Source organism: Dermochelys coriacea, chromosome 2, assembly GCF_009764565.3.
Source record: "Dermochelys coriacea isolate rDerCor1 chromosome 2, rDerCor1.pri.v4, whole genome shotgun sequence".
NCBI lineage: Eukaryota > Metazoa > Chordata > Testudines > Dermochelyidae > Dermochelys > Dermochelys coriacea.
The window spans coordinates 153,892,631-153,915,841 of record NC_050069.1 but is presented as its reverse complement, the minus strand read 5'-3'; the positions used below and the strand labels follow the sequence as shown (position 1 = coordinate 153,915,841).

Genomic DNA, 23,211 nt, shown 5'->3' with positions numbered 1-23,211 from the left:
CCCCTGCCCCAAGGTCCCACCCCTGCGCCGCCCCTTCTCTGAGGCCCCGCCCCACTCACTCTCCCCCACTTTCACCGGGCTGGGGCAGGGGGTTGGGGTGCGGGAGGGGGTGTGGGCTCTGGGCTGGGGGTGGGGTTGAGGGGTTTGGAGTCTGGGAGGGGGCTCCAGGCTGAGCCTGGGGCAGGGGGTTGGGGTGCAGGAGGGAATGTGAACTCTGGGAGGGAGTTTGGGTGCAGGAGGGGGCTGGGGTAGAGGGTTGAGGTGTGGGCGGAGGTTCAGTGTGTGGGCTCTGGGAGGGCATTTGGGTGCAGAATGTGGGCTCTGGGAGGAAGTTTGGGTGTGGGAGGAGGCTGGGACAGGGGGTTGGGATGCAGGAAGGGGCTCGGGATGCAGGCTCCGGCTGGGCGGTGCTTACCTCAGGCAGCTCCCGGAAGCAGCAGCATGTCTGGCAGTGGCCCCTTTGCTCAGGGGCAACCAGGCTGCTCTGCCCCTGCCTGCAGGCACCATCCCCGCAGCTCCCATTGGCCGTGGTTTCCCATTCCCGGCCAATGGGAGCTGTGGAGTCAGGGCAGGGGAAGACCCCCTGGCTGCATCTCTGCCTAGGAGCCGCTGCCAAACATGTTGCTGCTTCCAGGAGTGACGTGGAGCCAGGGCAGGTAGGGAACCTGCCTTAGCCCCGCTGTGACACAGGACTTTTAGAGGCCTAAAATCTCCCGGATTGGCTTCAGTAGCCTCCAGGAGATCGAGCCTGATTCCAGGAGACTCCCAGCCAAACCAACCAACCCTCTTTCTCATAAAACAGCCTCGAATTGGGCCTAATGCCTCCCGTCATCACATCTCACACCTGTGTTAAACATCATTCATTCACTTCAGGCTTATCCAACTCTGATAGATCACAGTTAGGCCTGTCTTTCCTAGTTGGAATCTGTTCTTAAGACTTGTTTCCTGGTCACAATCATCTCATCAAGAGTTTTCTCTAAAATTTCTGATCTTATAAGACATGAGGGCAAAGTAATTCTTCACGTGATTGCTCATGTCGATTCCAAGTAGGTGTCTGTGTGCTGCATGCCCAGTCATCGCAAGGGTTTTCCTTAGCGGTACCTGTTGGGTTGGCTGTGGAGCTTCCTGGAGTGGTGCCTTCATGGCCGTGTACATAGGTCTCTGCCAACCCGCTGCCTCTTCAATTCCTTCTTACTGCCTGTGACAATCATTGGAGCAGCTCCTTTCTTGCGTTAGCAAGCAGTTCCCTAGTGGACTCTCCTTTTCGCCCTGTAAATAATTTGAAAGTTATAGTTAGTGATAAGTGTAGTAGTTGGAGGTTCTTCCTACCCCCCTGGGGACCGGGGCATGCCCAGTCTCAGGGCTTCAAGCCGTGCAGGTCCTGCCTGTAGCCCATGCCAAAAGGAGACCCACACGATTCCTATCTAAAGTGTCTCAGAGAAGGACACCAGTCCTACAGGTGTAAAATCTGCAGGGATTTTAAGCCCAGAACTAAGAAGGAGCAGGACTTTCACTTAAAGCTCTTTCTAATGGAGTCAGCTCTTCAACCCCAACCGTCCTCGGTAGCATCTGGCTGGGTGCTCGGGGCACCACCATTCCCCGGCACTGAGGACCAGCTGTAGTATGAGGCTCTGCTTGCAGTCGCTGGTGCTGCACAGGAAAAAGTGATCTGACAGGGCGCTCCTCTGCTAGTGCAGCAGAGCAGGCGGGCACCAGTGGGGTGTGTCCCACGTTGGGACACCCCGTCTTGGGGCCGCCTAGACCAATGCCGTCGATTCCGGCCTCTCAGGGAGGTCTGTTGAGTCTGGCCCCACAGTAGACTTCCCAGTGCGGGAAGATTTGGAGGAGGACTTGGATGCTCCCTCCACACCAGACACATTTGAGGCAGCCAAAGAGTTGATTGCCATGATGGCGTAGTTCCCTGCTCCATCAGCAGATGCACCGGCGCTGGCTCAGGCTCCAGCACCAGCAACATCATCGGCGCTGACACTGATCCAGCATAGGGGCAAGCCCGCTATGATGTGGCACTGATCTTCTTCGCCATGGCCCTGGTCCCCGGCACTGTCTCAATCTGCAGTGCCCTGGTCAGATTTGGACTTCTTGGAGACTGATTCCTATGCTTCCAGGTGGAGTCGGCACCGCTCTTCACACTGCCCTAGGCAAGACAAAGGGCAGCTGGTGCCTGGTCTTCTCTGTGGCTGGGACCAACGCAGTGGCCTTTTTGGACACTGTGGGCCTACCACCAAGTCCAGAGTCTGGGTTCCAGGTCCCTGTCGGTGGTGGTGAAGGCATGAATCCCTCCATCAGCCATGTCTGGAGCCCCCCTGGGGTAGGGATGCATGAGCCCAGGCTGATGAGGACATCGGCACCAAAGCAGCAGTGGCACCGGGTGGTACTGCCATTTCCTACACCTCTCAAGTGGCGCAGGGGATCTCGGCAAGCTGGAGGGGCAAGAGGACCCCATGCCTCTGAGGGCATCATCCTCATCCTCCCTGGATGAGGCAGTAGCAGGCACCTTCCCCTCTCTGCCCGCTATGGACACCAGGGCCTATCAAGACCTGCTCATAAGGGTGGCCCACAACCTGAACTTGCAGGCAAAGGAGGTCTCTGAGAATACCGATCCCATGGTGGATATTCTGGCAACTCAATGGTGGCTCTTCCCCTCATCAAAACTATACAGAAACCACCAAGGCACTGTGGCACATGACTGCCTCTCTCCTGCTGACAGCCAAGGGAGTAGAGTACAAATACTTTGTGCCTTCTAAGGGGTACGAGCACCTCCTCACCCACCCCCAAATCCAAGGACGCTAAGAAGCTGAACCTCTTCAGTCAAAAAGTTTACTCCACTGGGGGAGCTCCAGCTTTGCATTGGGAATCAGCAAGTGGTCCTGAGCCGCTATGCTTATAATTCCTGGAGCTCTCTGGCCAAATTCCAGGAATTTCTCCCAGCTGACTCCCGCTCAGAATTTGGAATGGTTCTGGAGGAGGGAAATGGAATGGACGTGAGCAACACATCTCAAAGAACAACAGTTATGAAAGGTAGATAACTGTTTTTAATTTTTAGACCAAAATAATTCCTAACCAAGATTAACTCTTCTCTCTCCCCCCCCCCCCACATACCCCAAAGGCTCAGCAAATGAAAACAAATGGAGCACATGATTGATGTGACTTTAAAAACAGTTAAAATATACACTTTATTTATTTGTGGAACTTATCAGTTCAGGAAAAGATCTTCCCTTCTACCTTAGATGTCTGGGCCTGAGAGCAGCCAATCCCCTGTTTGCACTAGGTAGAGCGAGTGTTCTGTCCACTGACTTATTTTCACATGCAAATAAATTAATTACAGAAAGGTTCAGAGCCCACTCAACACATTCCAAAGCAGCATGATAGGCAGAAAAGGCACCAGCTAGTATTAAGAAAATCTGTAAGAATTCCAAATAGTCATCCATAAACACTATCAACAATTTGGTAAATCACTATAGGCTTGACTTCTGTTTCTCTGTCGAAGCATCTTTCACCATGAAAGTGCCCCAAAGTGGTTTTCTGAAAATAGATAAGTGGTGTGATTTTGGGGAAGGGGGAACCTTTCTCTTCTGTTCTGCCTCATTTTTCCTCCCTTTTTATATTTTTTCTTAGTGCTTTCTATATGCCAGATATCTTCTCTGGAGAAGTCATCATCCAGAATTGAAAATTTATTACTTGATAGCATCCTTTCTGACAGGTTTCAGAGTAGCAGCCGTGTTAGTCTGTATTCGCAAAAAGAAAAGGAGTACTTGTGGCACCTTAGAGACTAACAAATTTATTTGAGCATAAGCTTTCGTGAGCTACAGCTCACTTCATCGGATGCACTTAGAGACTAACAAATTTATTTGAGCATAAGCTTTCGTGAGCTACAGCTCACTTCATTGGATGCATCCGATGAAGTGAGCTGTAGCTCACGAAAGCTTATGCTCAAATAAATTTTAGTCTCTAAGGTGCCACAAGTACTCCTTTTCTTCATTCTTTCTGAGATGACCTCTCCCTGAGTCTGCCTCACCTGATAAGTTCTTTTGGTAACTTTTCAGTGGCCTCTTTAGGGTCAGATTAACAGTTGAATTTTAATTTACTAATTTACTTTAACTTTAGGCACCTACTATATTTTAAGTGCTGAGCACCCAGCAGCTCACATTTAAGTTCATGGGAAGTGCAGAGTTTGGCACCTTTGAAAGTTAACCCCTTACTTAGGTGCTTAAATATAGATTTACAAGGCTAACTTTAGGCACCTGTTTTTAAAATCTTGGCTGTAGTGTTTCCACACATCTTTGAAAATACTTCTCTGGTGCATGGGGAGAAGCACCAGGTTTGTGGATGAGTCTGAACTCCCTCAGAGTCTCTGTAAGAGAGAGACAGACCAAATGCCTCTAATACAGGGAGAGGTCAGTCCCAGAAAGAAAATAATCAAGTAAAAAGTTTTCCATTTCATACTATATATTTGTCTGACAAAGGCTTTTTCCCCCTACTTCCCTAGATGTACATTAGATACTTGAATTCATATTAAATAACTAATTCCTAATTTGCATAGTAGGATATTACTGAAATAGACACATCTCATCTAGATAATTTCTGTGCTAAAACTAATAGGATCTCTTTACTTATGTAACCAAATTTTCATGTCAAGTATTTTCTCTGTGGCTGAATTAAATATTTATTTTGAACAGGAGATATGGCAGCTCAACCAGCTGATGAGGAAGGAAAGTTTAATAGTGTTTCGAATCAGTATAATCAGATTTACTTTCAACCCCTCATCCTTACAGGTATGCAACATAAAAAGGGTATTTTATATGAATTAGTAGTTGCTTTCATTACTAGAATGAGGGTTTTTGGGTGTTACCCTTTGGGACAGAGAGATTAACTGATAAAGAAAAACACTAAACTAAATTTGAATAAAATGTATGCATATGTCTTGTAGAACCTCCCACAGAAGATCATTTGTTGCAGAATACATTATGGCCTGAAGTTCAAAAGCTGTAAGTTATTTTGTTTTATATAGATATAGAAATGTTAGAAGCTCTTGTTGTAACTGATTCATGTAACTTGTACACAGTATTATTATACATGTTTATAAGGCATCCATTGCAGTAATATGTTATGTTCTTAATATTCAGTGCTCTTATTCATTCTTTTACTAGTTGTTTTAATATTGTGCACGTTCAGTATGTAGGTTGTCAGAAACTTTTTAATGTGGGTCAGTATACAAGTTTGCACTGGATAAATAGGAACTGATATACTTTTAAATAAGCTATTTCCATGTCTCTCAAGGTGGTATGTCTGTAGCATAGCAATCTAAGTATAGCTCCTTGTCAGCTTCATGTAGGACTTAACACTTTTGAATCCTCTTATTAAAAAGCCCCCTGTGACCTGCATCCTATTAAAACATTGATATTAAGACACATTAAGACTAAAGGCTTATATCAGCAGCCTATAATGACAGCTAAAAGCAGTGTTCTGAAGCTATAGAAAACCTGTACTATATTCCCAGCCATAAATGCACTTATGCAAACACAGATCTTTCTGATCCATTGAAGCTTTTTTCTCCAGGATTATATGGAAACAGGGAACACAGCATTTGCAATAAACATAAATCATGAGAAGTGTTTTCACATAATATAGTCATGCCAACTAATATAAACCATTTGGGCAAAAGTAATACACACAATAAATAAAAAAATAAATACAGCATATATTGGAATTTGTTGTTCCTAAATGCCAAAATATGTGTTCTTGGTATTAATGGTGTGTTGAAATGTCATAAAATGACTGAAAAAGGTTTCACTGGCTTAAAAACCCAATCCTGGGAGAATGGGTGAATCCAGTGGGACCATAACACTCTATCTATTGGGCTTAATTCTGATCAGATTAAACCTTATCATAGAGCAAGTCTGAACAAGAACACCACCAAACTCAGTCCAGTTTGTAAGGAAACTGGAATCAAGCAATTGTTTCAAATAAATACCCCTGCTGCATAGATCTGTATGCATCTGTGTGACAGTCAGCTTGGATTCCCAGAACTGCGAGCCACTTTACCCTCTTAGCCTCAGCAAGTAGGAGCTTTGCTGCTAAGCTGACATACCAGCAAGTCTGCCTTACCAGAAAACTCTTCAAGATGTTCTGCCAGTCCAAATCTTATCTAGCAGGTAACAATCAGTGAACCCAAGTTCCTGAGTTCCCCAGAGATATCTTTCTCTGCAGTGCTCAGCTCCTCTTACTGTAACATCCACAAAACTTACCAAGCCTGCTGATCCTTTAAAGAGACACATCCTCCACTTCAATCATAGCACTAAGTTGGTTTATGTTAAAAGTAAAACAAGTTTATTAACAAAAGGACATAAGTAAGTGAAACTAAATATAAGGAATAAGGATAGAAATGTTTTCAAAGAAACAAAAATAAAAATTTGCGTCTAAGACTAAAATTCAGTAAACTAGTCTTTGGTTCAAAGGTATTTTTCTTTCCAGTCTTTCTTCCAGCATGGCTGACCAGTTTTTTAACTTGGACCCTTCAGAGAGTTCATAGTGTTTAGTTTCTTTGTCACCTCAGGTGAAGGATAAAACAGGGGTTCTCTTCCCTCCTTTTTGTAGTCCAGTAAACTTTTGAAATGTATTCTTTGAAAAGTAAGCCCAGACAAAGTCTCTCTTTCATGCTGCCTTCTCCTCCCAATTGTTAGTTGAAAGCTTTGTTTATCTTGTATGCAAATGTACCTTCATTGTCTCTGCTTGAGAACCTGGCTGATCAGGCAAACAAATACACATTCCTTTATCTAGGGCAGACTGAGTTTATGCATTGCTAGCTGAACACATTTTAAGAACATAATTCCAGCACATAATTCTTTGCACATACCCTGTATATGTATACCGCGCAGTGATGTTCAGGAACATTGTGTGACCAGTTTGTATATGATACCTTACATTACACCTTATAGTTACAGATTATGACGAGTCGGGATATACTGGGCTGGTCAGGTCAGCTGAAACTCACTGCTAGATACCAGGGAGCCTTTTATCTTCTGGCACTGGGATGCTCTGAGGGTCACAATCTGATACAAGGAAGGTCATTTTTCCTGGTGGTAGTGACTTCAGCTCATAGAATATGCTTCAAGCTCTAGTGACTAATTTACTGTAGAACAGACCCACTCAAGATTCTTTTTCTAGGTGACTGATAGGTTCCAACAGAGGAGTGAATCCCATCATCATGCCATGGTCTTCCCACGCTCTCTTGTCCATCCTACGAATGGCCCATAATTCACATCAAAAGGACCTTGGGATTCTGCTTGTATTGATCTACTGCCTTTCTGTGTCCAAGATGAAAGTATTCATATTTTTTCTTATTTTAAAAAGTTAAAGTTCAAGATTGACAATTTATTCTCCCCTGCCTCAGGGAGAACCAATAAAAGTGTGGGGGAGAAGTCTAGCTGCGTTTCAGTATATCCAATATTTTGGATTCTTATGCAGTAATGCAATCTTGAAGTTTTTTGATCCACATTACTTAAAATCATAACTATATTACATTTTGGGGTGGGGTTGTGGGTGGCTTATTTAATCTAATTGATTTCCATCTTTTTTAAGATAATCTTTTTTGATAAATAGGCAGTGGGATGTAAAGTATTCTTGGGTTTCAATTTTATTGCACAGCATTAATCTTAAAAGCAACAAGAAATCACATAATGTAGATTGCATGTGGCCGTAGCAGCTGGAAAACTGTGTTAGGAACTGGTTTGCTAAAAATAGCTTGCTTGGCATCTGCATTTCTGTGCCAAATATTCAAGCTTTAACTCCATCAGCAGAATTTGAAAAAAATGTTGAATTTTCATAAATATTTAATTGACTAGATAATGTTACTATAAAAAAATCCGCTGAAGTGTTTGCATAACCTAACTGCCATATAAAGAATGTGACAAATTCTGAGAGATGATACAATTTAAAATTTACACTAATCTTTTTGGAAAATTGCAATATAAAATTAGTACGTAGCAGTTTTGTGTAAATACTGTGTGTTTGAATCATTGCACCCTGGAGCACTTTTGCGATTGACACCAAAATGTTTTCAGAAATGGGTATATGGATATCCTATATCATATATTTGAAAGTTCTTGATTGCTTACTTCAGCAGTACGTGAACTAATTTCATCAGAGTGATTACTGCAAACTTCGAAAGTCACACAATTTTACCTGTGCACAAAACTTTTGCTTATTACACAGTGCCAGGGCAAAATGAGTTGTGTGCATATTCTGTTGAAATGTAGCTCCTTATTCTTCCTTTAATTCAGTGAGCTGTGAATGTAGTCCACTGTTTTTTTTTTCCTCCTCATACAGTGAGGTTTGGGAGAGGTTTTTTCTTTACACCAAGCAGGAATCAAATTGTGGAAAAATAAGGTCTGGGTAATCTTTACACTTCCAAGCTCCTTCCACAAACTAAGGCAAACTATAAGAGGGTTGCCCACTCACCACTAGTGCGTCTATATAAATCTCACTGCATTGGGTGCCTGCTCATTGCTTGCTCTGTGATACTCTTTCTTCTGGAAACTTGGCCCTCTGGCCGGATCACCAGTTACCCCTACCCCTTTCGCGGTTACAGAGTTCAACAAACAAGTCCAAAAATAATTCCTAGACCTTGTGTTGCATCAGCCACAGATGCTTGCTCCAGTCCTGTGCCTTCGAGATATGTACACCATTTAGTGCCTGGGATACTGACTGTAGACTTTCTCTCCCTGCAGTTGGTATATTGCATATTTTATCTTTGCCTAGGTACATAGTTTTACTTATATCAATAGCTTTCTGTAGTGCCTGCATATTAAAAAAACTTTTATTCAATATAGTAGCTTCATGTTTTCCCTAACTACATTATAGATCTTCAATGAATTCTTTTAATCTGGTGGCAAACTGCACTTTGATTTTCATCATTACTCACTCTTCAAAGCCTCTTCTAAAACTTCTGCTTTCTCATTATCAGAACTTCTAACTATGTTGTCAGTTCCAATAAAACCTGGGATGTAATTTCTCTTATTCTGAATTCCGTTCATTCATTCTGATTTTCTGGTATATTTCTGATGCTTTAATATCTTTATTTAATCTTTCACAATACTTCCTCCAACTTTCTTTGATTTTGTTACAGTGCTTTGTGGCATTGCCTTACTACTTCTATACTTCATTAAATCTTCACTATTCATTGTAAATTTTTGCTTTCTTTATTCTTTAACTGACATTTCGCACTCCTCATTCCACCATGGAAGTGAGTTTTTAGTTTTGGGGTATTTTAATATCTTAGGTATGGCTACAGTAGCTGCTGCTATTATCCTCTTTAGTACGTTGTCATTGAAATTCTCTGTGTCAACACTCACACAGTAATCATTCACAAATTCAGTATATTTTACTTGTGAATAGCTCCCAGTTAGCTTTCTGAATATTCTAGGTGGGTAATTTTCCATTATCTTCAGCCTTACTTTATCCTTGAAAAGTAAAGGGGAATGATCATTCCCCATTCCTCCTTCCATATATATTTCCCAGTTGCATTTGCTTACAATAACTGATGTTGTTACTCCCAGGTCTAAGCAAGAAAACTACCATCTGGTGCATTAAATCTAGTTGGGGTGCCATCAGTTAAAACCTGTAGATAGTTTTTGTCTATTAAATCTTTCTAGGCCTGTGCCATTACAATCAGTTGTTCTACTTCCCATAACTTATTATGACTATTTAGATCACCTCATGTAATACATGGTCTTTTAGCATTCTTCACTGTTTCTTGTGATTCTGAGCTTTCTGATTTCCCATGCAGGTTATAAATATTTATAAATCCTTAAAGAAATATTTCTCTTCTGCATTGGTATCTCAACAGCATTATATTCAAGACTTATTCCTATGTAGTTTAATCTTTCCCTAATGAAAGTACAAACACCTCCTCCTATACCTAGTTTTGAGTTTTGCCTAAAGGCAATATACCCTGGAATTTTAAAAAGTTTTTCAATCAACCATTTATCCTGGATATAGTATCTAGTTTAGTTCTTATTTCTACAGGCTGGAGACTGACTGGCTAAGTCGCAGTTCTGCAGAAAAAGACCTGGGGATTACAGTGGACGAGAAGCTGGATCTGAGTCAATAATGTGCTCTTGATGCCAAGAAGGCTAATGGCATATTGGGCTGCATTAGTAGGAGCATTGCCAGTAGATCGAGGGACGTGATTATTTCCCTCTATTCAGCACTGGTGAGGTCAGATCTGGAGTATTGCATCCAGTTTTGGTCCCCTCCCCCCCCCCCCCGAAGGAATGGGGACAAATTGGAGAGAGTCCAGTAGAGGGCAACGAAAATGCTCTGGGGGCTAGGGCACATGACTTATGTGGAGAGGCTGAGGGAACTGGGCTTATTTAGTCTGAAGAAGAGAAGAATGAGGGGGGCTTTGATAGAAGCCTTCAACTACCTGAAGGGGGTTCCAAAGAGGATGGAGCTAGGCTGTTTTCAGTGGTGGCAGATCACTGAACAAGGAGCAATGGTCTCAATTTGCAGTGGGGGAGGTCTAGGTTGGATATTAGGGAAAAACTATTTCACTAGGAGGATGGCGAAACACTGGAATGGGTTATCTAGGGAGGTGGTGGAATCTCCATCCTTGGTTTTTAAGGCTCTGCTTGACAAAGCCCTGGCTGGGATGATTTAGTTGGGGTTGTTCCTGTTTTGAGCAGGGGGTTGGACTAGATGACCTCCTGAGGTATCTTCCAACCCTAATCTTCTATGATTCAGTGTTACACTCGGTTCAAATTTACAGGATTTTATTTGCAACCATGACAGTTAGACACTTGCTTTAAAACAAAGCTTGGATTGTGGAGCACAAAATGGCATCTTGAAGAGATGCAAGAATGCCATACTTGAGTACGTTCACCCTCATCTCCCACCACTCTCAATTGAATCCCTCCAGCTAAGAGTCTGTAGAGCAGGGTTTCCCTAGCTTTTCAAAACCAAGAACTGCATCAGCAACTTCCCAGAGAGTTAGTGGCTGCACCTGCTTGCCATATACATTGGCCAACTTAATCATACCTTATGATCATTTTAAAAAATCTTTAAAGTCAGGTAGCGACATTATTTTATAAGAAATGCCATTGAAAGAGCCCGGTGCTCAACATTTGGAAAGCTTTAGGAAAACAATCACTTATTTGCCAGGAAAAGTGCTAAAATAAAATAATTGTTTTTCTTCAGAGGAGAAGAATGCAAAACACGTTATTAAACATCTAAGTGTCCAGAATAACAGGGGATTTAGGGATATCTCATATTTGCATGGAACACAGTTGTATTAATATTAGGAAGACAAGGGTGACATTTTGGGGCTGTGCATGCTACACTTTATATGCCCTTTCTGTAGAAGGACAAAGTTCCCAGCTTTTTTCTCTTTTTAATTTGTATTTTTATCAAATGAGGCTTCATCTTGAACAAACATTTTGTTGACCATCTGAATTTTGCTTTGAGGACAAAAGCTGTTGCTAATTAGGCAGCTTATGCTTACATCCTCACTGAGGCCGCTTATCACTAGTATAATACAAATAATAAAAAATATCCTTTAGAAAGAAAGGATTAAAATAATATGTGTGCTAACAAGATTATCAGTAATAAAGAAATGTAGATGAGAGCAGAAACCTGTGAACAAAGAATGTAGCCCATCCATAACAGAATGCAGGAAGACACTATCTTGTGAAGCAGTGGCTCGTAAAAGAACGTGGGAGTCATGATGTATAATCTGCTGAACATGAGCTCCCAGTGCAACTCTGTGGTCAAAAGTGCTAACGTAATGCTTGTATGTATAAACCAGGGAATATCGAGAAGGAGTGGAGAGGATATTTTACTTCTGTAGTTTGCACTGGTGAGACTGTCCACAATTCAGGAAGAATGCTGAAAAACTGAGCAGGGGAGTTACTTCGGTGGGAGGAGCATTTCAGTGTGTACACATCCACTGTTTTGTCGACAAAAGTGTGTAGTGTAGAAAGGCCTTATACTAAGTTCTTTCGATTTCTATTTTGCCCTTAAATTGGGATCCCATCCTCTCTTTCTGGGGGAAAAAGTGTTTTGCTCTTCAACCAGCTGAGAACAATTGCACAGACAACAAGGTCTTGGACAAAGCAACAGTTGCTGGGTTGAGGATCCTATTCTTTGTGAAATGATTCGGCCAGCTCAAGAACATGGGGGTGGTAGTCTCTCTAGTCCAACATCTTTCTTCTTGTTTTGTCCAGGAAGTTTTCAGCATAGCATTAATTACTTTCATGAAGAAAAAAACCTTCATAAAAGTGCCCTTTCATGGAAGTGAAGTCCCAAGACAATCAGACAGCTTAACAAAGATACTGTTCTTCTCATTGCAGCTCCCTTCCGAAATCTTAAAAAACCAACCAACCCACCCCCTACATCTGGGAAATTAATGCATAACACTACTATGTGGTGTGTCACTTCAGGTTAGTCTGTACATAACACACCTAACACAAAAAAGACTAACTTAAGGCATCCAGTAGTGTGTACCCTCTAGTCTTCTACCCAGAATCTCACTCGCACTTTGCTACTCGCACAACAGTAATACACCTCAGACAACATATGACATTGTGGCTGTGCGTCAGAGTGGACGCTAACCTTCAGGCACCCTGTTCCCTAGACGTGAGTGACTGTGATTTTCTAGAACTGTGCAAAAAAGGTATTGGGGAAAGACTGGCTGATTTGTGTTGATGTGCATATATTATGTTGGGGGAGTTCATGTATTAATATATAATTGTGTACCTCCCACCCCTGAAAAAAAATCATTTGTAGATTGCAAACTCTTTGGGTAAGGGACTTTGTCTTTATATGTTTGTACAGCACCTAGTACAATGGGGCCCTGATTCTGATTGGGTCCTCCAGCCACAATTTTAATATATATATTTAACAATAGTAAACTAAATGGCAAACTCGTTTTTATTCTGTTCGTGAAGGATTTGAATTCCCTTTTAAATACTGCTTCCTTTATTGATTTGATCTAGAGGTCTGAAACAAAATGCGGGAGATTACATACTCGTATTGTTGTTTTTGAGATTGTAACATAATTTATACCTCAGTGGTGTTTTTAAAAAAAAACCTATATAAATCTTGAAACGTGTCGTCAAGATTGTGTAATCTGTATAACAAATTTTATTTTCTGTTTCAGATACGGACATGGCTATGAAATATTTTGTGTTGCTTGTAACAATTCAAAAACTATAATTGCCTCAGCATGTAAGGTAAGAAAAGAGAGATTTTAGCACCATTTATTGAAAAAGGTTATATGCTATCAGATTGACAGGGATTGTGGTTTAAAAGTTAGAGCACAGGATTGGGAGACAGGATTCTAAATTGTGGTATACATTCTGCTACTTGACTCCCAGTGACTTGGGGCAAGCCACTTAACTTTTCTGTACCGCAGTTTGTCCATCCATAAAATTGGTATATTTGGCCTTACGGACATGTGCAAATGAATGTACAAAAATTAGTAGTAGTAAATGATTTGTGGTATTTTTGGTGTTGAACAAATTAAGAAGAAAGTGAATTGTAAGAATTCATACATACGCTGTTGTCATCTTCCAGGGTTTAGAAGAAAGTTTAAGCGGGAAACATCCTTACTATCATAGTAACATGTGAGTGAAAATAAAACTTGGAACTACCTAGAGGAAAATTCAGTCTAACTCAGTTGCAAGCATTTAAAAAATCATGCTAATATTTTAGGGTAGCATCATTTTGCTTTTTGTTTCCTTTCCTTCATTTTCAGTGGTTTTGTCCCTGTCCTTACAGGCCTCCAAAAAAGAACACGCAGCAATTATTTTGTGGAGCACCACTTCTTGGAAGCAGCTGCAAAGCTTGTCTTTTCACAATCTGACTGTTACTCAGATGGCATTTTCTCCTGATGACAAATTTTTATTAGCAGTTTCCAGAGATAGGAATTGGTCACTGTGGAAAAATCGAGATAAAAAACCATTGCAATCAGGTAAGCTACATGGCATTGGTATGTCCATTCAAAAAGAGGTGTTGAAACTAGTAAACAAGTTTAGCTTTTAAAACAATTTTAACAATAAATTAATAAGATTCTGTTATCTCACTGTGACATCTTGTTATACTTTTATTTTTTCACTCTTTAGGAAATAGAGAATTGTTCATATGGTTCTTTTTAAATACTGTACATTTATTGTTGTATGGAGCAGTCACAAAGTAGATTAAAATGTAGAAAACCAGCCATAAACATATTAGTAAAATAAATACACCGGACCCTTGCTAGAATGCGGGATTTGGGATCCATGCGCGTGACGTGGAAAAATAACCATGTATTGTGTTTGGATCAGAGCAAGCCTGAGGCTCCTTTATTGATTACAAACGCAGGGGGTAACAGCTCTAGGTAGCTGCCCCCTGCTGCAAAGCGCACACAGCTTTTTAAGCTTAAAACCACAGACAAATTACACATACATCCATATTAATTACCTTATTTGGAATACATTGCAAAATTAACACTGGCCAAAAGCAAAAACAAGCATCTCCCCCGTTAGGCCCTTCTTGTTATTCATTGTCTGTTCTTTTGCGGTCAGCGACCTTTCTAACACCATTGTTGCGGTTATATATTTCATAAGCTTGACTATTGCAAATTTGTTCTGTCTGGGGACTTTTCCATCCTGCCCCTTGATGTCCCTTATGCGCAGAAAACGTTGTTTTGGGGACTTTCCACTGTGACTTCTCCAACCCTTGACACAACACAAGCAAGCAGGATCTCAGTTTATGGTCTGCAGGCAAGCTTGACCAAAGTCAGGGCCTTGACCTGAGTTTTATGTCCTGTTAATTTTCCCTCACAGTTCCCCCCTTTGAGGCCTCACTTTATTCTATCATACCTCCATGGATATTAATTTATTAATTTCCTCTCTCTCTCCCCCTCGTGTACTACCTGCATTTCCTCATAAACATTCATTGCTGACTTTTGCCTCCTGTTATCATAGAGTTTATTGACAATCATTAGTGCCATTTGTTCCTTTACATTGAGCTTAACAGGTCTACGACCAGACAGGCAATGATAAACACATCTACTACAACAGCAATAACATAACCCCATACCAAACAGTAATAAAAACAACAAAATTTCTATGGCAATAAAACGATGGGGTTGAGATTGCTGAATAGTCTTAGTCACAAAACACAAAGCATCATACTTAGTACATAAGGTAGATTCCCTATAGGCAGTATGAATGGCATTTTTTTCAACTTGATATATATTTTGCAGCATGTGAATCTGTCCCTGGTTATAACAGTTTATAATAATTTGCAATTCCTCTTTGAATTTAACAGGGTCCTCTCTTATTTTTGGAAAATTTCTAAGTAAATTATACAATTCCATAGGAGACCAAGATGCATGTGCAGACAGCAAGGTCTCATGACCCGAAGTACCAATGCCCAGGAATTGGCTCAAGGGGAACATTTCCTCAGTATGGGGGGTCACTGTCTGAGAGGTGAATGTAAGGGGTTTCTGTTGCTTAATATTTCTTGCTGGCTTAGTTGGATTTAAATTCTTTGCCAGTTTTCTTTTTATCTTTTTTAATTGTGTTGTAAGTTTCTCCTGGGAGTCTTTGAGACTTCTTATTTGAGATTCACGGCGCTGTTTTCCCCCCCCCCCCTTCTGTTTCTTCATGCCAATAGAAATATGCCTCACACTGACATTTGCCAGAAGCGCACTTCTGAGGTGCACAATCTTGTCAAGTTCGAAACTTTCCCTCTAAGGGAAACCATAAATTTAAATTATCCCTATCCCTGGCATACCAATTCCATTTTTTTAGAAATTTGCAAGTGGAAAGGACTATAATTTGCGTACGTGTAGTACGCCAGTGTGCCTTTTGGTGGGATGGTGATCCTTTTTGGCTCACCGACCTCCATGGCAAGGCAGGAATCCCCTTGGATCCTCCAGCCTATGCCCCCCCCAGTACCCGACTCAATTCACTTGTCACGCTCACACAGGGTACTCGGCTCAATGGTTTGAGCATTGGCCTGCTAAACCCAGGGTTGTGAGTTCAATCCTTGAGAGGGCCATTTAGGGATCTGGGGCAAAAATTGGGGCTTGGTCCTGCTTTGAGCAGAGGGTTGGACTAGATGACCTCCTGAGGTCCTTCCAATCCTGATATTCTATGATTCTGCTCTGTATACTATACACTGAAATGTAAGTACAATGTTTATATTCCAGTTGATTTATTTTATAATTATATGGGTAAAAATGAGGAAGTAAGCTATTTTTCAGTAATAGCATGCTGAGATACTTTTGTATTTTTATTCTGGTTTTAAGTGAGGTGAAACTTGGGGGTATGCAAGACAAATCAGACTCCTGAAAGGGATACAGTAGTCTTGAAAGGTTGAGAGCCACTGCTCTATAGGGTATGCTGACTTTACAAACATGGCTCTGTCTTAGGAGAATTTGATAAGAAGAGATTCACTTGACTTTCAGCCTTGGAAAATCCTGCAAGATCCAACTGCTAATGGAGTGTGTTTTACTCTCAAACCGCATATGCATATGCTGAAAGCTGTTATAGTTATACCAGCTGCTGATTTGAACCTAAATGTTTCGTGGTTGGTGTGTAATGTTACTGAGCTCCACAATATTTTCATTGAATCAGGCCATGATCAGGTCTAGTAGACCTGCCTGGGAGATACTGGTAACTTTGATCAAGTCCTTGTTAGAGGAGAATTTGATGAGAAGAGATTCACTTGACTTTCAGCCTTGGAAAATCAAGTCTGTTATGATTGAGTGACTGTTCTTTCTTATCTGAAAGATCCATCCCAGAACATAACACTTTGTCCAATTTAGTTCTAAAAAGCACTAGAAAATATGCTGCATTGCAGATTGATGGATCGGATGACCTAGGGTTAGAATCCTACATGGACACAAAATGTATATCTGCAGATGCGGATATCCACGGATATAAAGTACATATCCGCAGAGCTGCAGGGCTCTACCAGGAACCACAGCAGCAAAAGCAGCAGGATGTCAGGCCGCCGCTTACAGGAGCCAGCACCCAGCCTAGGCAGCTCCTCCAGTGTGGTTATATCGCCCCCAGTCCTGCCCACTGGGGTGGGCACTAGGCTCATAGGCTATGAGCTATGCGTAGGTGGTTCAGGCATATCAAGCGGCTCACACACTACTGGACAGGAGACGCAGAGTGACGGCCCGACGTGCTGCTGCTTTTGCTGCTGCGGTTACTGGTAGAGCCCTGCAGCTCCACGAAGATCCGCTTTATATCCGCAGATATTAATTTTGTATCTGCGCAGGACTCTACATAGAGGTTTTCTACGTCTATGACTTACGTGAGGCAAATTTGGTAGCATAATTATACTTCGTATTTACAAATTTTAATAAGTGTGCTACAAGTAAATGAAATATACCGTGCGTTTCAAGGGACAGTACTGAGCCCTCCTGTTTAAAAACTAAGACCGCATCTCCACTACAGAGTTAAAGTCAACTTAAGTTATGTCGATGATCATAAGTCGCAGTTGTTGCTCTTGCATAGACAGGCAGAGTGTTACATCGTGGGTAGCTATCCCACTGTGCAGCTTGTCACCCTCTGCCGCTGGAGCTCTGGGAATGGATCGCGGTGCATCACAGGGACATGCTCGCTGTCCCATGATGCAGTTCTTTCCATCCTATCATTTCATGAGCTTCCTACTTCATTTCATGCCATTTTTCAACTGTCCTTATAAACTGTGCACCTGCCATCTCTGCCTGACAGCATTGATCTTGAGCTATTGACCAGTCTGGTGATGAGCGTTATGAACACCACCATTTATTTCATGAGCTGCAAAACAGAGTGAATCGGTGATGCATGCCCTGCTGGCTGCCATGGAAACAAATAATTCAAGATTGCTTCTGCCACTGTAGACCATTGGTACTGGGATCAGGAAACAAGCTCTGAATGGTCGGATCACATTGTGATGCATGTATGGGATGACGAGCAGTGGCTGCAGAACTTTCGGATGCACAAATTCACCCTCCTGGAACAGTGTGTGGAGCTCACTGCAGCACAAAGACACCAGAATGAGAGCTGCCCTCACTGTGGAAAAGCAAGTGGCAATCGTGTGGAAGATGGCAACTCCAGACTGCTATCGGTCAGTCGCAAATCAATTTTGAATGGGAAATTCCACCGTGGGGGTGGTGGTGATGCAAGTGTGCAGGGTCATTAATCACCTCCTGCTATGAAGGACTGTAACTCTCGGTAATGCTCGGTAACAGGAAATAATTGATGACTTTGAGGCAATGGGATTCCCTAACTGCAGCAGGGCGCTAGATGGAACACATCCGAATTTTGGCCCCCCAACCAACTTGCAACAGAGTACATCAACCGAAAGGGCTACTTCTCCAGCGTCTTGCAGGCGCTAGTGAATCACCAGGGCCGTTTCACTGACATCAATGCAGCATAGTCAAGGAAGATGCATCATGCACACATCTTTCAGAACATTGGACTGTATAGAAAGCTGCACACTGGGACTTTCTTTCCAGACCAGAAGATTCCAGTGAGGAATGTGGAAATGACCATAGTGATTCTTGGAAACCCCGCCTTACCCCTTGCTCCTGTGGCTCATGAGCAGCAAGGAGTGCTTCAACAACAGGCTCAGCAGGTGTTGAATGATTGTTGAATGTGACTTTGACCGATTAAAAGGTTGCTGACCAGTTAGGCCTCAGTGAAAAAAATATTCTGATGGTCATTGTGGCCTGCTGTACGCTGCATAATGTTTGCGATGCGAAGGTGAAAAGTTTCCCTGGGGTGGACCGCTGGGGCTGATAGTCTGGCTCCTGATTTTGAGCAGCCAGATACAAGGGCAATTAGAGGTGTGCAGTGGAAGGCTATTCGAATCAGGGAGGCTTTAAAGGAGCATTTTGACAATGAGTCTCAGTAATGTATCTTTATGTAATGCATTCAGCCAGGCAATGTTTACTTGTCCCCTTGAGTTACCCCTGTAGTGCTTGATTCCTGAGCATTAATTGTAATAAGCAAATATTCTCACCTATAGCCACTGTTTCATTGTTAGCACTGACTGATGTGTATATGTCACAAATAAAGACTCATTTTATTTCAAAAATCAAGTTTAATAACAGGACAAAACACAAATTTTTGGTCAAACCTGGGACATGACAATGAGGAACAGTCTCATGGTTAGGGCTGTCACAGCTTTCATTGTGAAACGAGTCCCTAGGGGTCGAGTGCACAGGGTACTGTGAGGGACCGGGAGCACATGAGGAATGTGGTAGGGAAGTTTAGGGAGGGCATGGACTGGAGTTCTGTAGTGGTTACAGGGGAAGTTGTGCACAGAGCTGCTCAGAGTGCAGGGTAATGCAGGGTAACAAGGGACTTCATCATCTCCGTCTGGCCCTCCAGGAGCTTTATCATCTGCTTCTGTCCCTGTGTCCTTTCCAGCTATCAAGCCTCAGTCTTTCATTAATTGACTCCCTCCATGCTCTTGTTTTGCCATGTGCAGCATCTGTTGACTGCAGCACTTTGCAAAACATCTCCTTACTCCTCCTGGTCCTCCACCTTATCTGATGGTGGAGGTACTCCACTGGTGTAGAGGAGTGGGTCCGCAAGGGCACATCTGCAGAAGCCAAAGAAACAATGAACAGAGACAGTATTGTGTGTGTGCTTACAGCCGTGAATCATAAAAGTTGCACACACCTCTTTTTCACTGTCCCTTGGCTAGCACACAGGTCAACATGAGTCCCAAATAGGATGAGTTTGTGGGGGAGGAAGATGACAAGGGGGAAAAGGCAAGAATTGATAAAGGGTGGCATAATGGGTTCCCCCCAGGTGCCACCTGGAACTAAGATGCACTGTGCCTTCTAACCCACCAGCCTGGGCTCCCTCTCACACTGTGCTGCTGTGACAAGCTGCAGACCCACTCCCAGTCCTACACCTCCACCAGCATTCACATTGGCAGGGACACACCCAGCTGCAGTTACATGCTGGCTCTCTGACCAGTCACTGCATGAACCAACAATAGAGAGGCTACAACCAAAATAACCTCCATCTTCCCAGTCTAGGATTCCAGAGCTATACCGTTCTGCCTTGGTTAAAACCCTGACCAGTATGAATTTATTATCCCCCTCAATGTGGAAAGGAAATTCAACAGCCTTTGCTGCCTGAGCTAAAGATTTCCAAGCACTTCTTCAAACTCACTGGTTTAGATAAAGTAAAAACAAATTTATTAACTACAAAAGATAGATTTTAAGTGATAACAAACAGATCAAAGCAGATTACCTAGTAAATAAACAAAAACGCAAACTAAGCTTAATATATTAGAAAGATAGGATTTGAATTAACAATTTCTTACCCTGACTGATGATACAAGCAGGCTAGCAGATTCTCAAGGTACAAGCTGCACCTGCTTTACAGCTTGGAATCCCCACGTTTTTCATACACAGGCTAGAAATCCCTTTATCCTGGGTCTAGCACTTCTCCCAGTTCAGTCTTTGTTCCTCAGGTGTTTCCAGGAGTCCTCTTGTGTGGGGAGTGAAGAACAACAGATGATGTCTTTTCCTGCCTTATATAGCTTTAGCATATGGCAGGAACCCTTTGTTCCCAAACTCAGTTTGTTGAAAAACATTGACATCCCAAGATGGAGTCTAGAGTCATGTGGTCTGCTCACATGCCCTTGCCTACCTTGCTGAGTCATAGCAGCCATTACTTACAGCTTGTGTGGAACATTCACAGAAAGGTTAAGTTCTTCCAGGGTCCGTTGTCTTTGCTGATGGGCCATAAGCACTGTCTGTCTTCTTCATTGTTGTACCAGAAAGGCTAGTTGTGGATGTCACCCAGAATAAGAACAACTGAAATACAGATACATAGTCAATATTCCTAACTTTAGATACAAAAATGATACATGCAGATAAATAACATAATCATATTCAGCAAATCTTAACTTTTCCAATGACACCTCACATGACCCATCTTGTACAAAGTGCATAATAATTATGACATAATCATATCATAATATCACTGTGAAAAATATGGGGTGCAGTGTCACAGGTGATTTGCGAAGGGGATCACTACAAATGGCTAGATAGACAATTCTGAATATCGGTACCTTTTTCCATAGGCTAGAGTAATCAAACCTGATATTTCACTCCTGAGGGTAACCCAGGATGCAAGATGCATCTCCTGTATGTGTGCTGCTTCAGACCAACTCCATACGTTGCTCACCTGTGTGCTGCTCTGGTCCCTGCAGAAGTAATTGCCAGATGGCATGGCAAAGTTTCCTACAGCCAGGGGAGAAACAAGGAGGCTCTGCCAAGGAACCTTCAGCAGAGGATTGCAGAATACGTGCAGGAAAGTTTCTTAGAGATCTCTATGGAGGATTCCTAGGACATCCCTATGTACATTAACAAACTTTTCCACCATGGCCCCACTGCATATATGGACAGGCTTTATTGTTAATTTCTGTTCCTTATCCCTTCTCTACCATATAACGAAGTACATGACAGCTCAATCTCCTCTCACTGTGCAGTATCAAAGCAAAATGAGCACTTATCAGAACTCCCCTCTCCTGCATCCTGCATGCCAGAGCCAGAGTGGAAAAGAGGTCCTGACTCACCGCACCACTGGGCAACTCTGCTGGGAGCTCCACATCGTCCTCCAGCTCCACTTCCTCGTCCACCACTTCATCATCGGGGTTGAGTCCGCTGGCTGCTGCCTCTAGTTCCCCTGAAGTATCCACAGGCACTTGGAGGAGGAGGTGGGATCGCTGTCGAGGATGTCATGCAACTTCTTATAGAAGCAGCATGTTTTCGGTGCTGCACTAGAGCAATGATTGGCCTCCCTTGCCTTCTGGTACGCCTGCCTCAGCTCCTTGATCTTAGCACAGCACTGCTGCGAGTCCCTCTTGTGCCCCTTTTCCTGCATGCCACCAGCGATCAACCGTCGGTATCAAAGTTCCTACGGCTGGAGCAAAGCTGCGACTGCACAGCCTCCTCTCCCCATAGACTCAAGAGATCCAACATATCTGGTGTGCTCCACGCAGGAGCGTGTCTACTGCGGAAAGCTGGCATGGTCACCTGGGAAAATGCTGTGTGAACTGTGCATGCCGAGCAAACAGAGAAATTTCAAATTTCCTGGGTCTTTAGATGTGGGAGGGGTACATACCGATGTATCTTCAGAGCAGCAGAGTTCAAACCGCTGACCAGAGCGGTCATGATGAGCATTGGGAGACACCTCCTGGAGGCCAATTAGGGCAACATAATGCACATTGTCTATACTGATGCTGGGTCGCAAAAAGCTCTAGCACTTGTTGAGGTGGGTTTTTTTTAATGTTGGCGTAGCAGGGGAGTTGCAGCATCAGGAGGAGCATTTTATAGTGTGTATCTCCACTGTTTTGCAGACAAAAGTAGACTTTTGTTGACAAAACTATATAGTGTAGACAAGGCCTAAAGCAGCACTATTAGGTTAAAAATCACATTTAAAAGCAAACTTTCTTACTTGATAGTACATTAGATTATTAAAACTTAAATTTTAATTGGTTTTGTCAGATATGAAAATTGGCTGTTGATTCTTCTAAATAAGTTAAATATCCCCATATTTTGATGTTTGATGTTATCTCCCATAAATAATCTGCTAAAAGGAAACTCCAGTGGTTGGTGGACTGCTTGTTTTTTTGTTCATTATTTGTTGTTGTTGGGGGGGGGAAGGTGAGGTTTTTTAAAACATTTCAGAGAGATTTGGGGGGATTACAAAAATGTAAATGCAAGTTGCAAATAAATTAAAGAAATAAGTAAAAAATTCGACATTTTGTGGCTGTGGAAGGCTCTGAGATTATTCCACAGAGACTGCCATTTTCCCGTGAAACAGGCAGGAAGCTCTGTTAATAGAGATCGAGTCTTTTCCACTGATTTCAGTCAGAAAAGCAGTCAACTTTGAATGTTGTTTTCAGTTAAGTTTCAGCATCTATTTTAAAGTTTTGTGTGAAAGGAAGGAAAAATGTTTTGGTGTTTTACTTTGTAGATGAGGTCTAAGATATGAATGAGAAGAAAATCTGCTGTACTTCTCACTTTCCCAAGATTTTTTGCTCATTAACTTCTGAAAGGATGTGTTACTGTTGTTTAAGTATGCCAGTCCAATCTATCGCTAATCTTGCTAGCTTGTTTACAGTACTCTTCTCACTGGAGAAACTTCTTTTGTTATTTTGGGTTACTTTAATAAAGCAGTA

General features: G+C 42.4%; 1 protein-coding gene across 1 annotated transcript in view; it reads left to right on the top strand.

Annotated features, from left to right (window-relative positions):
* ELP2 (elongator acetyltransferase complex subunit 2) overlaps window positions 1-23,211 on the top strand; it is a 105,839-nt gene that overhangs the window by 76,085 nt on the left and 6,543 nt on the right. The window contains 4 exon segments of the mRNA XM_038388538.2: window positions 4,698-4,793; window positions 4,949-5,006; window positions 13,175-13,247; window positions 13,795-13,987. Coding sequence (XP_038244466.1) covers window positions 4,698-4,793; window positions 4,949-5,006; window positions 13,175-13,247; window positions 13,795-13,987 — 420 coding nt within the window.